Raw genomic sequence first — 14,276 nt, 5'->3', positions numbered from 1 at the left:
AAAAATATTATCTTTTTAGCCACTTTCAAAGCCTTTCAAAGTCTTATTCCACTAATCCCCGTTGACAATCCCCGTCAACGGGATTAGTGAACTTTTTGTTCATTAATCCCCGTTAACGCCAATGGAATTTATAATGGGGATTAATGAACTAAAAAGTTAATTAATCCCCAGTACGTTAAAAATAAAATACTAATGTAAGAATTAGGTACCTTCTATTTATTATTGGATAAGAACTCACTTATTATTATTATTATCAAATTAAATTAAATTTAAGACTGATTACAATACTTAAAAAAAATGAACACTTACCTGATTAACCAAAAGCACTATGGATATTGAATCGTTATTCCTCATTCATCATTTAAAAGAAGATGGAAACGATTACATACAAATTTGGCCCAAAATGTAACAAGATAAAAATGGTGTAAATTAATAGCTTTGTAATCAGGCTTAAATTAAATTAAATTTGATTATAAAAATAATCAATAAGTGAGTTGTTATCCAATAATAAATAGAAGGTACATGATTCTTACATTAGTATTTTATTTTTTAACGTAGTTTTCTGAATAAAGAAAAATAAAGTAATGGGGATTAATGAACTTTTTAGTTCATTTATCCCCATTATAAGCTCCATTGACGTTAGCGGGGATTAATGAATAAAAAGTTCACTAATCCCCGTTGACGGGGATTAGTCGAATAAGCCTGTGAAAGGCTTTGAAAGTGGTGCCACGGTCTACTATACAATCCAGATTGAAACATCCTGATCATCGCTCTAAGCCCGGTCCGTTCACAGTTTTAACTGACGAGGAAGAACAGCTTTTTGTTGACTGGATAAAATAAAAATCAGTAGCAAAACAGGATTTCCGAAGAGAAAAGAAGATTTGATAAAAGTGGTTATGGAAAGTTTAAAACCATATTTAAATAAGCGTTTGAACTGATATGGTATGTTCCTATACAAAAAAAATGATACTTTTCTTTTAACAAAAGATTTTATTTTGTTTATTTCTATCATGAATCTCTTTAAAACCTCTACATAAGACCTAGCAGCTATTTTTCAGTCTTGCGAGATCAGTGCCAATAATAGGTAATTATCACTGCCAATAAAAGGTTTGGCTATGCCAACAACTGGTATTTTGAGGTAATTTTTTAAAAGGTACACTATATTGAATAAATGATTTAATTTATTAATGATAAGTAGTTTATAATATTCTGCAAAGATTAAAAGACCAATATAAATGTTTTTATCTTTGATAAAACATATTTTTACATGTAAATTTTACCGGTTTTGTGAAGTAGCTGCTTAAAGTGCCAATAATTGGGTGGTTTACCCTAATTCTAAAATAAATAAACAACTTTAGCTAATTTATGTGACTGTCAATGTGTTATTAGTTAATTACATCTTTATGAAGAAAAGTTTTGAAAAGCAATCTACAAATGTAATTAGCTCTGTGAAATAAGATTTGTTGTATGCTTATGTTATTAAGTTATTACATCAGCATTAAAATAATAATGTAACTGAAAGGAAATTCATTGCATCACTAGTTGTAATATGGGATTAACGTAACTATTTGTAAAAGTGTTAAATAAATGGGTGATGTACTTGCATCATTGATATTGGCCTTTTTATTATTGTTCTCTGGTGTATAGACCCGATTTCGCGGAGATTAGCTCACAGAAATACAAAATCGAAACGGCACAATTTAGGGCCTCCGCTAAAACTTCGAAACAGAAGTGCGCGCAGGTGCACTCCTGTATTAGCAGTTCGGTTGTTAGTCCAACCGAACTACTGAAACTTTTTAGTTGCGATAGTCGCTCGCGGAGGGCGGGACACCTTGTACACATATCGCACACCTAGATCTAAACTGAGACAACTCAAAAAAGGGCATTTTTCAGGAGGCGAAAAAAACGTATTACTACATTTTTTGTTAGGGAAGTTATGAAACTCAGTTTTATTTTGGATTATTGATAGGGTGTGAAATGACCCTGTGTATAAACTGGGTCAAAAAATCTATCCTTTTTACCTTTAATCGCAGTTTTTTTAGTTGTTACATTTTAGAGGAATGACTTTGTATAAATAATAAAGTACATTTAGACTTGAATCAGTTTTGTTTGGACATTTTGAGATTTGAGTCCTCCTTTTCCACTCTTAAAATTTTTATATCGTGCCATTTAACTTGATTCCGATTTTCGTCTACAACCAAATTAGTTGCCCACATTTTTTGCAAGATTTTAGTGTCATAAAACTTTTCAAATGTCATCTCTTCCACGTTCTTTAGTCCTCTGTATTTCAAAATTTCAAGATGTGGCTGAGTCCTCTTCCTGCACTATTAAAGTGTTTTCATTGAATGTTTCGTTATCCATAATCATCAATTTAGGAATTGTTTGAGAAAACAGTTCTTTTTTAACACGATTTGGATCAGCATAAGAGATATAAATGAAGATTTCATGACATGGTGAACATGATAGGTGTTTGAGTTTCTTCAGCCACTTTTTCTTAGCATCTGCTGATTGATATGTTTATTTATTTTTTATTTACTTATTATAGACCTTTTTTCTACATTATTTTTTATTTCTACATTATAAAGAAGGTTTTATCTCTTGTGCAGACAACAGCATATCAGACTATACACTTGTATTACAACTACATTAGTTACTACAGTGTTTAACCTGAAGTGCCGTCATCTGTACATTGCCATTTTAACTATTTTTACACTGTTCTCTCAAAATATTTAAAAGAAAACGACCTAGCATATTTTTTTCGGAAAATAAAAAAAATATCCATTGCAATTTTTACTTATCCAACAATAGTAAGTTAACTCAAAACACTCTTCTCAAACACAACAGTTGAACAGTTTGAATAAAACTAACTTTATTTAGAAACAGGGATTATCATACTGTACCTGATTTTAGGTGAAACATGCAAAACTACGCGTTCTGTATAGAAAAACATTGAATTGAAATTTGTTCCAACAAAACTACGCCAACTATAAATTCACAAGTTGATTCATCAAAACAAACTCAACTCAAAATAGTAACAAAATATAAGTTACTTTATCAAACAAAACTGGAACAAGTCAAAATGATCTGGTTGACTATTGCAGAACAATTCATCAATACTGTTACTACTCAAATTAACTCATTATATATTTTCTGCTTAACTGTAACAAATCTAAATATCCGCGTTTTCGTTTATTTTAATACGTGCACTCTCTGATACTAGCGAAGGTCAACTGACAAAACGCTTGTTTAGGTGGAAGGGGTTGACAAGCGTTGATTCAACAAAAGTAAGTTATCGCCATCTAGCGGCAAATGGATCAAGGCTTTATTAAACCTGTTATGTTGGAAAGATGCGTATGATAACCGAGTATTTGAATACAAGCATAAGTCAAAATTGGCAATTTTTGAGTTGTCTCAGTTTAGATCTAGGTGTGCGATATGATAATAGTCCATGATTATAACACATCGTAACACAAACAATGCTCATAACATTGTTATATCGACAGACTTGAGTAATGTGGTGGGTAACTAGCTAGCCAGGCTAATTATGCACAATCCCAAACACCCAACAAAGTAGTGTCCCCACTGAGAATCGATTTAGCCTAGGGCCCGATTCTAATTTGTATGAAGAATCAATCGGTGCAATGTGCGCACTTCCATACGTGCCCATTCTGATTAACTGCCCGATTCTGATTAAACTATCGGTGAACTGACTAAACTAACGCTAACTTATTGACAAACAGGTCTTAAAATCTTAAAAATAAAAAGCAAATATTTAGAATAATGAATTAATTTATATTTCAAGCTTAAGCGATAACTTTGTTGAGTAGTTTTGAACAGTTCTAATAAATTTTTATTTATTTATATATTAGGGAAACAAACAATTTTGATATACATATAGACAAATAATCATATTAAATAAGGTGTATAAATACTTTATAAATTCTAAAACAGAAAAAAGGACCATGAGGCCCGTTTTCCACCAAGGTGGTTTCATTCTCCAATAAAATGAATGAAATCTGTTTGTTATTCAAAATACTTTTCAGCTCCGCTCCGCCTTGGGGAAACCAGGCCTAACTGCTATCAATCAATCAATGACTAGAAAATAATAATAAGTAATCCTTTCTCAATTTTATCACAAATAATATACCAACTTAATTTATTTCAAAATAATACAGTATTAATAATAGCTTTTCTTATTGTTTTGGTACACTTTAAATGAGCAAATGATAATATGAAATCGAATAATAATCTAAATAACAATGTAAAACTTTATCAAAATAAATAATACCAGTGTAACAGTCTAAATAAAAATCGAGTTGATATAATTTTATTTATCACTTAACATGTAGGTATGAATGAATACATGACATGCGCGTGCAATCTTCCGGTCATTGAGTCGTGCATATCTTATTACTGTGTACGAGGCGTAAGAGTGAGCTATCAATTTATTTTTAATATTACTGATTTGATTTCGTATGTACATACAACGAACACAACAAGGTTTCCACTTTTCCAACTACAGTAATAAGTTAATTTGGTTTTTGCACGCCTACGCTTGAAATGTTTAACAAACACTCTTGAAACTCAGCCAAAATTGAATTGGGCAATTTGTATTTTCAATTGTAAAATGAAAAAGGAATGTAACTGAGATCTGGCGAATTTTGCTAACCTTTTTTGTTATTAAATAACAGGAATGAATAAAATTTAGTATTTGCAAGTAAAAATATAATGTAATCAAATCAGTAATGTATCAGTAATACTGAAGAGTCTATACATAATCTAATAAAGAAAACAACGAAATCTGTCATGGTAATTTTTGTACCCTACCATGAACATTTTGACCAAATGTGGAGGATAGAGAAATTAAAATTTACCTGAATTTCAATAGTGTTTTGAGAATTTATTGAACTTGGCTTTTAACCATAGTTTTCGTCTATTTATACAATGACATTGAGCGAAATGATCACAATCATGATAACAAGTTAAAACGATGTTATCCTAAAAATCGATAGTTATTATTTGGAATGTGTGCTCATAAGGTTTAAAATATTCGACTTTCTCTAGAAATAGTATAAAATAAATATATTACAATCTACAATATCGAATACATTACATACTTATCAAAAACAATATCATAAGTCGCATGAGGCTCACATAACTGAGAAATGGTAGGCATAGGCAAAAAGCGTCCTCGCCTCTTTTTGTTTAAGACAGCGCACACAGCACACATTAGACTCTTAAACAAAGTAAGCATTACAAGACTGCATGCACGTTAAATAATAAATAATTAATTCTAGTAACGTACTCAGTCTTTGAAACATAAATAAAATTGATGTAAAACAAAATTTTAATATACTGTAACTGGGCAATTTGTTGATTGAAGCACAGCTTTCCTGTAAGCCATTATAAAAATAATGTCAGTCTGTAAACCCAACATCTATACAGCCCAATAGTTTTGGACCGTGAGATCGTTTTTTGGAATCATAAATAAAGTTGGGGTACATTGCTTTACCTAACCTTGGGTTGGAGCAAGCGCTTCAATAAATCCTATGAAGGTTCTTTGGCGCATAATGTAAATACGAATTACGCGTTAATAATACTATTGTAAGGAGCTTCCTCTAGCTGAAACGTGAACCGTGGGTCCCGAGTGGACGCGCTGCCACACGCTGCCCGCTGGATTCTCGGCCGTGACCCCGAGCCTCCGGTACAGCGCTCCGTCCGTACTCACCGCCCACACCTCAAGTTCAATGCTCGATACGTCTTTGAATGTCATCTCGCTATCTAAAATACAAACACAATATACGTTGTTAGTGTGAAAGAATTAAGATAAGCCTAATTCGTCAAGCTTTTTGTAACTAAAGAGTTGGCAGAAAGAAAGAACGTCGCTGCGCGTCGCAGCACAGTTACTTACGAGAGAATATTTTGACGCGCAATGCGGTGCCGCACAGAGCGCCGCGTTAATGCGGTCCGACCTTTATTAGACGGATTATTGGTCGACATAACAAAACATTTATTTTACCTGTTAAATATTTCCACTGCTTTCCATCAGGTTTTTTGTTGCTAATGTCTGTCCGCACTGTGATTACCCCATTTGAAAGTAATACCCACGCTGTGTATTTACTTAAAGAGACACATTTGGCACCGACATTAGATTTTTGGTTGAAAGGAGTGTTGCTCTTTGGTGCTTCTATTAATTTCCAACTCGTTCCTGATATGTTCTCTTTCGATGCTCCATCCCTGAAGTACAACTCTCCTTTGCGTCCTATTGCCCAAATTATGTAGTTGCATGTGCTTATAGCGATAAATGACTGGGGACTATTAACATGCTCCCAATGTAGACCCTGTAACAAAACGACATTTTATAAAACAGTTGGTTCCCAATTTTATTCCTCCATCATTTTGTGAACGCGCTGTTTGTACGAAACATAGGGCCGTTGCGCACACGCATAAATCACGTTTGCGCACGTAAGGTGGCAATGAGAATATACCTTTAGTTCCTGCAGTGTTGCCAGTCGGGTCTTGTCAGAAATTACCAGAAATATAAAAAAATGTAACCTTTTTCAATGGAGCGATTGTGTAAATGTAAGGTTGTTCATGGATGGAAAATGAATACAATTGATCATCAATCGTTTACCTAAATTCGAAATTTTGACCATTCCATGAAGACCGAAAAGTGACCGGTCGTATAAAACGTTTCATGCATTGGCGTTTCACTATCGAAAAACATTCGCTAAAACTCATTGTTATCAAATAATAAATCAAATTCATGTTTAAATGCAGTTTATGACATAATTTTTAAATTGTCACTATTAATATTTTTTACTGAATAACCTGTAAAAGTTAATTCTACAATTTCTGAAAAATCACCAAAAAGTAACCTTTTCATTAGTGTAACCTAAAAGTAACCAAGGCAGTTCAAAAGTAACCTAAAAGGTTACAAAAGTAACCTTCTGGCAACACTGAGTTCCTGTAATGTCGGAAGGGCAAAATGGGCGTGTCGTATCAACAGTAAATTATAAAATATCTCACTTGAATGGTTGTGTCAAAAAAGCAAAATTCAGCAAAATTCATTTAATGACATCATCTTGTTGGTCTTATCTGTGACACAACAAATAAAATCAATTTAGTTAGGAATATAAATGATAGGGATTCAAAAAATCATTTTAGAAAAAATATTTGCGCTCAGCTGTTGACGCCATTGGCGCGTATGGTTTTATGGCTCCTCGACACTAGCGCCAACTGGAGACACGTAGCGCAAGTAATGAGGGCTCATTATTGCATTTGAATAACACATCGTCTGGTCATTATAAACACTCTCTAGGCATTGTAAATAATTTTCGCATTTTCTCAAAAAGATACATTTGAAATTTTAAAACATACCGCAGGTGTTGTAGCCGAAACTCCGGTCCGATAGATAGCTTCACCTCCAAGTGTAATAGCCCACACAGTTACTTCTTCGTCGTTGTTCTGTAACAAACAGTCCATTTATCCATGAATCAAACAAAGTGAATGAAACATGACTATTATAATAATTCGATAGAGACTAGGAGCTATAAAATTAAGAAAATTTCTTACCCATAACGATATATCTAGCAAAGCTGTGCTGCCAGCCCGTATCCAGGGCCCCTCTGTAATAACCTGAGCTTTTCTATACCAACGGCGTCGGCGAACACAATCTGTAAATATTTTTTTCCCATGATATGGCGCTGGAAAATCAGTAGCGTATTGCCATCCATCGTTGTCTACGCCGCCAGGTGTATTATAATCGATCATCCACTCTGATATCTAGAAAAACCAATATAGTTATTGTTATTTTCTTATAAATATCAATGTCATACCATAAGCGCGATGTAAAGAAATGATGGTTTACGTACCCAATGCCAATGACGACTTAGTAGTTTGGTGTGTTCTCGTGTCCTCTTGTGCTTCCCTGTTATGTCACTCCACATGTAGCGATCCGTGGGAAGACCCGTCGACGTGTACCCTGAGAGTGGATTCCATCTTTGGTTTTCATAAACGCAATATGTTTGTGTGTCAGTCATAGGATTGATGCCCTCATTAGAGCCAATAGCTGAAAAACAGGCATGTCAAAATCAAATATGACTAGATACCTACTGAATCATATAATTTGGATTATGAATAATCCCCAGTTGGTAATAAAATTCTCACCTTTTAGAACACCTCCACCCCAGCCTCCTGTATAAACCCAAGCTCTGTGATCATGACTTATCCCCCATATAACACCATTCTGACAATTTTCTATTTTACGGAGATATCCTCCCATAACTCGCCAGATCATTTCTTCAGGATCTATAATAACACTAGTGGTGCAGTATTCCATGGTGTATAATTTCAAGGATCCATGAATTAATACTGAAGTTATACTTTCGGGATTCAATCTGTGCTCAAAAAAGCAGAAACTTTTATCATTTACAACTATTTTAAAACCTTTTGATTCACTGACTATCTTCACAGAAAATTCTTGACCTGGGGCTAACGGCAATGGGTGTCGTTCCTCAGTTTCCCAACTGCCACCTATTTTTGAATTACAGACAACAATGCTCTCATCAAATCTCACATTAAAATGAAAAGGAATGTCTGTTACTTCAACTTCTATCCTGTGCCTCTGCTTTTTTATTTCTGGACCTTGTAGATTAACATGAAATCTCTTTATATCATCAGAAAGACATCCTGTGATTTTAAGGGTACTCCCGCTCAAAAAGCTGTTATTTAAATTTGTTGAAAAACCAGACAAAATGTCTTTACCAAATACTTGATATTCCTTTTTGTATCTGCCATTGGATTCTGTGTTTAATTGTGCTGACATTGGATCCCAGTTTAAAATATCACCTGAATTTGTAATTGTCCAGATAGAAGTGGGTGAAGGTTTCCCAGAAAGCCCATTGATTTGTGATGTTATATCAACTAAAACAGAAAACCATTCTTCCTGTTCCATTTCAGATATAAACTGTACTTTGATTCCATCCTTAAGTTGTCTTGGGACTAACATAGTAATTCTAGGACATCCAGGTTCTGATGAGGTAAAGACACTTGTTACCTCACCCAAATTTAATATGAATTTTATAGTGCCATCAGGTTGGAAGACTGACAATGTTCCCGTGTTTTCTAAAGCATGCCAATAAAGTGATAAAATACAATCTTCACCAGTGTTACTGGTATTAACTAATCTAGCCTCACAACTGCGAGTCCATCCTTTTTCTTCAATAGCAATGCCATAACTTGACAAGTCTACATCCTGCGTTTGGTTTCTGTTTTTCAAGTTTTCTAATATATCGAGACGCCATTTAGTGCTAAGATCAGAGTTGTGTGCATTTTGATTGTCAGTAAACCAATGAGGTATCTGAACAGTGTCAACAGAACAAGCTCCAGCTTCAACAAAAGCCCATGTAGTGTCACATGTGCCCCATGCTGTCTGACTGACTTCTTCATCAAAGTACATCCCAGAGTCCACATCAAACACACTGCTGTCACTGTCTGGCTGAGCTTCCATGCCGACAACAGAACCAACACTACGCACAGGGCTCCAAGCACGAGGATTTTTTAATGTTGTCTCATAACTTTTTCCTGTTAGATCAATGTTTTCTACATTAGCAGTTCCTTTTGCTCTTCTTTCCTTGGGTTTCACAGGTAATGTGTGTTCAATAGGTGCAGAATGTGATTCTTCCCAAGAATTGTGCAAATGAATGTTAGACTTAAGTTCTGGTGTAGCTTCACTCAATGTGGTCAGGCTATGGTGTTTGGCATTGGAAGCAGAGGAGACAACACTTGCTGAACTTGATGTTCGACTCAGTTGCATGTTAGCTTGAACCATTCTCCATCTTTTGCCAGTCAACTCTGATTGTGTTATTCCACTGCGCCAGTAAACACATTTGTCTGTGTCTCCAATGGCAAAAACTTGATCATTTCTGCCAACAGAAATGTGTGTCATATGGCCAGTTATTTCCAGCCACCCACTTCCCATTGCAGCTGATTCAGAAGAACCAGCTAGATTGCCATCTATTCCTTTTCTGAACCACACTCTGGTATCAGTACCTACAGCCCAGACAGCATTATATCCCACAGAGATCACTGAAAGTTTGGTTTCACTAGGAGATTTGACTTCAAGCCAACCATCACCAGTGGGGCAGTCTTTGGTTACTCCTTTTCTAACAATGGCTCTGCCAGTCCAGAGTAAAGCCCATACTAATCCTGTAGAGCCAACTGATATTTGTTTTATATCACAGTTAGGTGGAATGCTTATATTTATCCATTTCAAACCTTCTGGTGAAGTAGTACTGACCCCAGCTCTGTACATAACTCTACCATGTGCAGTAATGGCCCAAACAGATAGAGTTCCAGGAGAAGCATAAGGTATTTCATTTCCACCTATACTTACATCAATGAAAGGCTCTTGAGTTGGATCTTTGTGAAGTGGAGCAATTGCACACCAAGAATTCATTGCACTGAATTTCCTGTATCTTATCCATTTCCTTCTTCTCACACAAGACTTCCATTGTTTTATAGGACTAAAATGAGCAGGAAAATCAACAGCATAACTCCAACCATCATGGTCTAAAGGTTGCCCATCTAAAGTAAGCTCTAGCTGCCAATCGCCCTCCCATTGCCAAGCCATTGATGGCAATCGAATACGATCTATAGACCTGTCCTTTGTGCCATCTTGTGATGAAAAGTGATACCTATCAGTGGGCAAGAGGCGACCACTAAAACCTTCAAGTGGTAGCCATCTCTCATTTTCATAGGACTCTTCTTTGACTCGTATAGGAATTTCTAGTCCATGGACATGTAGATAGATCTGTCGGTCCCCTCCCACAGCCCACAAATAATGTGGTACAGCTGATAAAGTTTTAAATTCCAATCCCAGGTACATGAACTCACGCCAACATGAGCCGCTGGTAGATAATGCATATACTTTACCTTCATTGTTGATAGAAAATAGTAGAGAGCTACTACTGGACATTATTGATATTAGCTGATCATCACTTGCTGCCACTTAAATTATGAATGTAAATCTTTCTCCACACCAAACTTATACAGCCATAGATAGAAGATGTTTTACAAGGAAGCGTTGTTGTTATTATTTATTTGGATTAAAACGTGTAATAAATAAAGTAAAAAGACTGGAATCAAGCCATTCATTTCGACATTTCGCAAAACTTCAAAAAACCAAAAGTCAAAATTCGGACTTCAATTTTGACATTCAAGTCAATAAGAAACTATAGTCCTTATGTGCATTCCAATAAGGGTGTTTTTTCGTTGATTTAAATGTAATAAAGCAAAATGACACTGATACGTTCCGTTGCACACCGTAAAATTAGATGAGTCTTGTGAAACGTTTTTTTTAGGCATTCCTTTGCTTGAGTTTCAATATTCTTGTGAGTACAATTTCTTTAAAATTTAAAAAACATAATGTCACTTGCACGTGTTTGACTTTTTTCTTTTTGGCATTTGATCAAAAGTTTACCTATTTCCTGATGAAACTAAAGGTCGTTCGTAATTTCCATTCCTACACAATTACTATGAGAATCTTACATAAGTGCCGTTACTCATTGCACTACAAAAAAGTAATTTAACCAATTAAAAATGGGAGTGTTTAGTAAATTGAAGACTGTGTTTAAAAAGTACCCACTGCTTCGTGGGATGGCATCGTACAGCGTAATTTGGCCAGCTTCTAGCCTTATCCAACAGACATTTGAAGGGAAATCTTTTGGTAAGTAGGTAGTGCCTTTTACAATAAGTATTCATACTATATGGATAGCTTCAGGAAATGGACTGACGACAGTCCAATGCATACATTAGAAATAACTTATTTATTTTTGTGCTTGTAGTTAAAATCGCTCAGTTATTAGTAGTTAGCAGAAATGACAAATCAGATTGTCAAGCCCTTGACTCACCATATAACAGAGATGATGCATTACACTGTCTGGCATCGAGCATCAGACATTAATATGTAGCTCATTATTTTCAAGTGTTCCCTACTGATTTTTATGGCTTTTATGCTGGAGCTATTATTTTAAACTGAATAGTTGATTGCATTCTTACATGATTTAACTTTCACATTGCATAGTTATAACTTTTTAGTCTATTTTTACTTAATTCTAGTCAATGGTTCTATCATAATCTATTTCAGACAACTATGATTGGTGGAGAAGTGCCAGATATGGTCTTTATGGATCTTGCTATGTTGCTCCTACTTTATACAGTTGGTTGACTATAGCCAATATTATGTGGCCAGGGAACTCTATAAAGGCTGGTATAATTAAGGTAAAAATATTTTTTATTGGGAAATTAGTTTTGTATTTGTTTAAAAAATGTTTAGGTATGTGTTAATAGTGTAACTAAACATTGATATCCATTTTTCAACACAATAAACAAAACAACATAAAAACTATGATTACAGCAGTCTATAATTAAGTGGTATTTTATAATTTTATATTATGTAGGAGTCTATGAAATGTATAAAGAAAATGTATAACTAGTTATTTTACTTTATCTTTTTCAGACATTTGTAGAAACATTAACATATACTCCATTTGCAATGTGCAGCTTTTACTTTGGTATGAGTATGCTTGAAATGAAACCCTTCTGTGAAGCTGTTGCTGAAGTTAATGCTAAGTTTTGGCCCACATATAAAGTGAGTAATAGTTTCTTTTTAAAACAAATGTTATGATTTTAGTTTGCTTAACAAAACAGATTCTAATTCTTAAAATGACTGACTGTAATTCATATGATTTCAGATTGGTGCTTCTGTGTGGCCAGCGGTTGCTATGATTAATTTTTGCCTCATTCCCCCACGTAATAGGGTTCCTTTCATCAGTATGTGTAGTCTTATTTGGACAAGTTTCTTAGCATATATGAAACACCTTGATAAGGAAAATGTAGCTGCAAAAAAAGGGCAGAGCCCAGTGCAACTTTTGAAGATGAAAGTATAAAGGTGATTATAAAAAGCACAGCATTGTGATGTTCATAATTAGATCTGTTGTTATGTATAATAAAAAATACATATTTACGGTTTAATTATGTCCACATCTTCACTACTTAGTGCTTTTGTCATTAGTGCAATTTAATTTAATATTAAGACTAGAAAATTCTTCTTTTTAGTGATTTTTGTGCAATTATTTATTTAGAAACAAGCCATGTGATACATAAATTATTTATAAGTAAGACATTCTGCAGAGCAGAGATTTGATGCTATATTTTTTTGCTTTGAGCAGTTAGAAGAATATTATTATTATATTTTTTAAATAAAAGCAATTCTTTTACCTGTTTAATAAATGTAAACGGTTATTGAATGAATTGTTTGCTAGTACAAATATTAAGAAAATTATTATCTCAGTATTAGAAGTATTACAGTTGTAATTTATTATATTTATTATTTTAATATTGATTGATATTGATATCAACAATGACTATTTCTGCACTTGCTTATTCAATTATTTTATTTTATAATTTGAAAATGGGACTAGATTTTGAATCTCCTTTTTTAAACATGCTTTAGGGTCTATAAAACATGTGATGGTCCTGAAAGTATTAATAATTTCTTATTTTACAACAATACATCATCCTTCTTTTGGATGCAGTCTCAAATAATTTAGATCTTATAATTAATATGTGTAGTCTATATTGATAGAAATGTATTATTGTTATTATTTAAAGACCACAGGGTCTAGACCAGTATTACTTTCCTCTATGGTCTAGACAAAGTAACTCAATAGTTTCGCTTCACGAAGCGAATTAACAGGGGCACCTCTAGACATGTTACAAACGTGACGGCTGTAATGCCGAAATCACTTTGATCCGGCGTTTTTTTTATGTTTACTTCTCTCCGTTTTTTAACTTTTCTAGGGAGGTGATTAAATGTATGATAAAGTCGTGGAAACAGGTAGTTTACAATGCAGAAAGTATCCGAATTTATACAAATGTACATAAATTTTTGTATGTATGTATGTCGAAACTGTATCATATCAAAATTGGGGTTGATTTTGCAGCTTACACTTTTATCAGTTACACAAAATATCCTTATTGTGATGAGCCTGTAATATCTGTTGTTATCAAGCTTAGTAAAAAGGCGTTAAATGATTGCTGTGGCTTTGAATATCTGAATCTACCCCAAAATAATGAGCTTTTATTACAAACATGTTGTGAAAGTATCTTTTGAATTAAATAAAATGTTAACAGACATTTTACGATGTGTTAATTTTATCCAGTTACTTAGCCAAATTAGCAGGTGATCCAGTGGTTAGAGCAGCTGGCAGACA

General features: G+C 34.1%; 2 protein-coding genes across 2 annotated transcripts; one reads left to right on the top strand and one right to left on the bottom strand.

Annotated features, from left to right (window-relative positions):
• Positions 1–3,771: 3,771 nt before the first annotated feature.
• LOC135071851 (tectonin beta-propeller repeat-containing protein) lies at positions 3,772–11,180 on the bottom strand. Its single transcript, XM_063965685.1, has 6 exons — positions 8,170–11,180; positions 7,875–8,071; positions 7,576–7,785; positions 7,381–7,467; positions 6,020–6,341; positions 3,772–5,781 (listed from the first exon to the last, which is right to left on the bottom strand). Exons 1-6 carry the CDS (start codon positions 10,976–10,978, stop codon positions 5,600–5,602), a joined length of 3,807 nt encoding a protein of 1,268 aa, XP_063821755.1. The 5' UTR covers positions 10,979–11,180; the 3' UTR covers positions 3,772–5,599.
• A 265-nt stretch (positions 11,181–11,445) lies between these two features.
• Positions 11,446–14,199, top strand: LOC135071849 (mpv17-like protein). The gene is made up of 4 exons (XM_063965684.1): positions 11,446–11,728; positions 12,149–12,282; positions 12,521–12,652; positions 12,756–14,199. Exons 1-4 carry the CDS (start codon positions 11,602–11,604, stop codon positions 12,948–12,950), a joined length of 588 nt encoding a protein of 195 aa, XP_063821754.1. The 5' UTR covers positions 11,446–11,601; the 3' UTR covers positions 12,951–14,199.
• The last annotated feature ends 77 nt before the right edge of the window (positions 14,200–14,276 follow it).

This window comes from Ostrinia nubilalis, chromosome 5, assembly GCF_963855985.1.
Source record: "Ostrinia nubilalis chromosome 5, ilOstNubi1.1, whole genome shotgun sequence".
NCBI lineage: Eukaryota > Metazoa > Arthropoda > Insecta > Lepidoptera > Crambidae > Ostrinia > Ostrinia nubilalis.
This window is presented reverse-complemented; position numbering and strand designations above follow the sequence as displayed.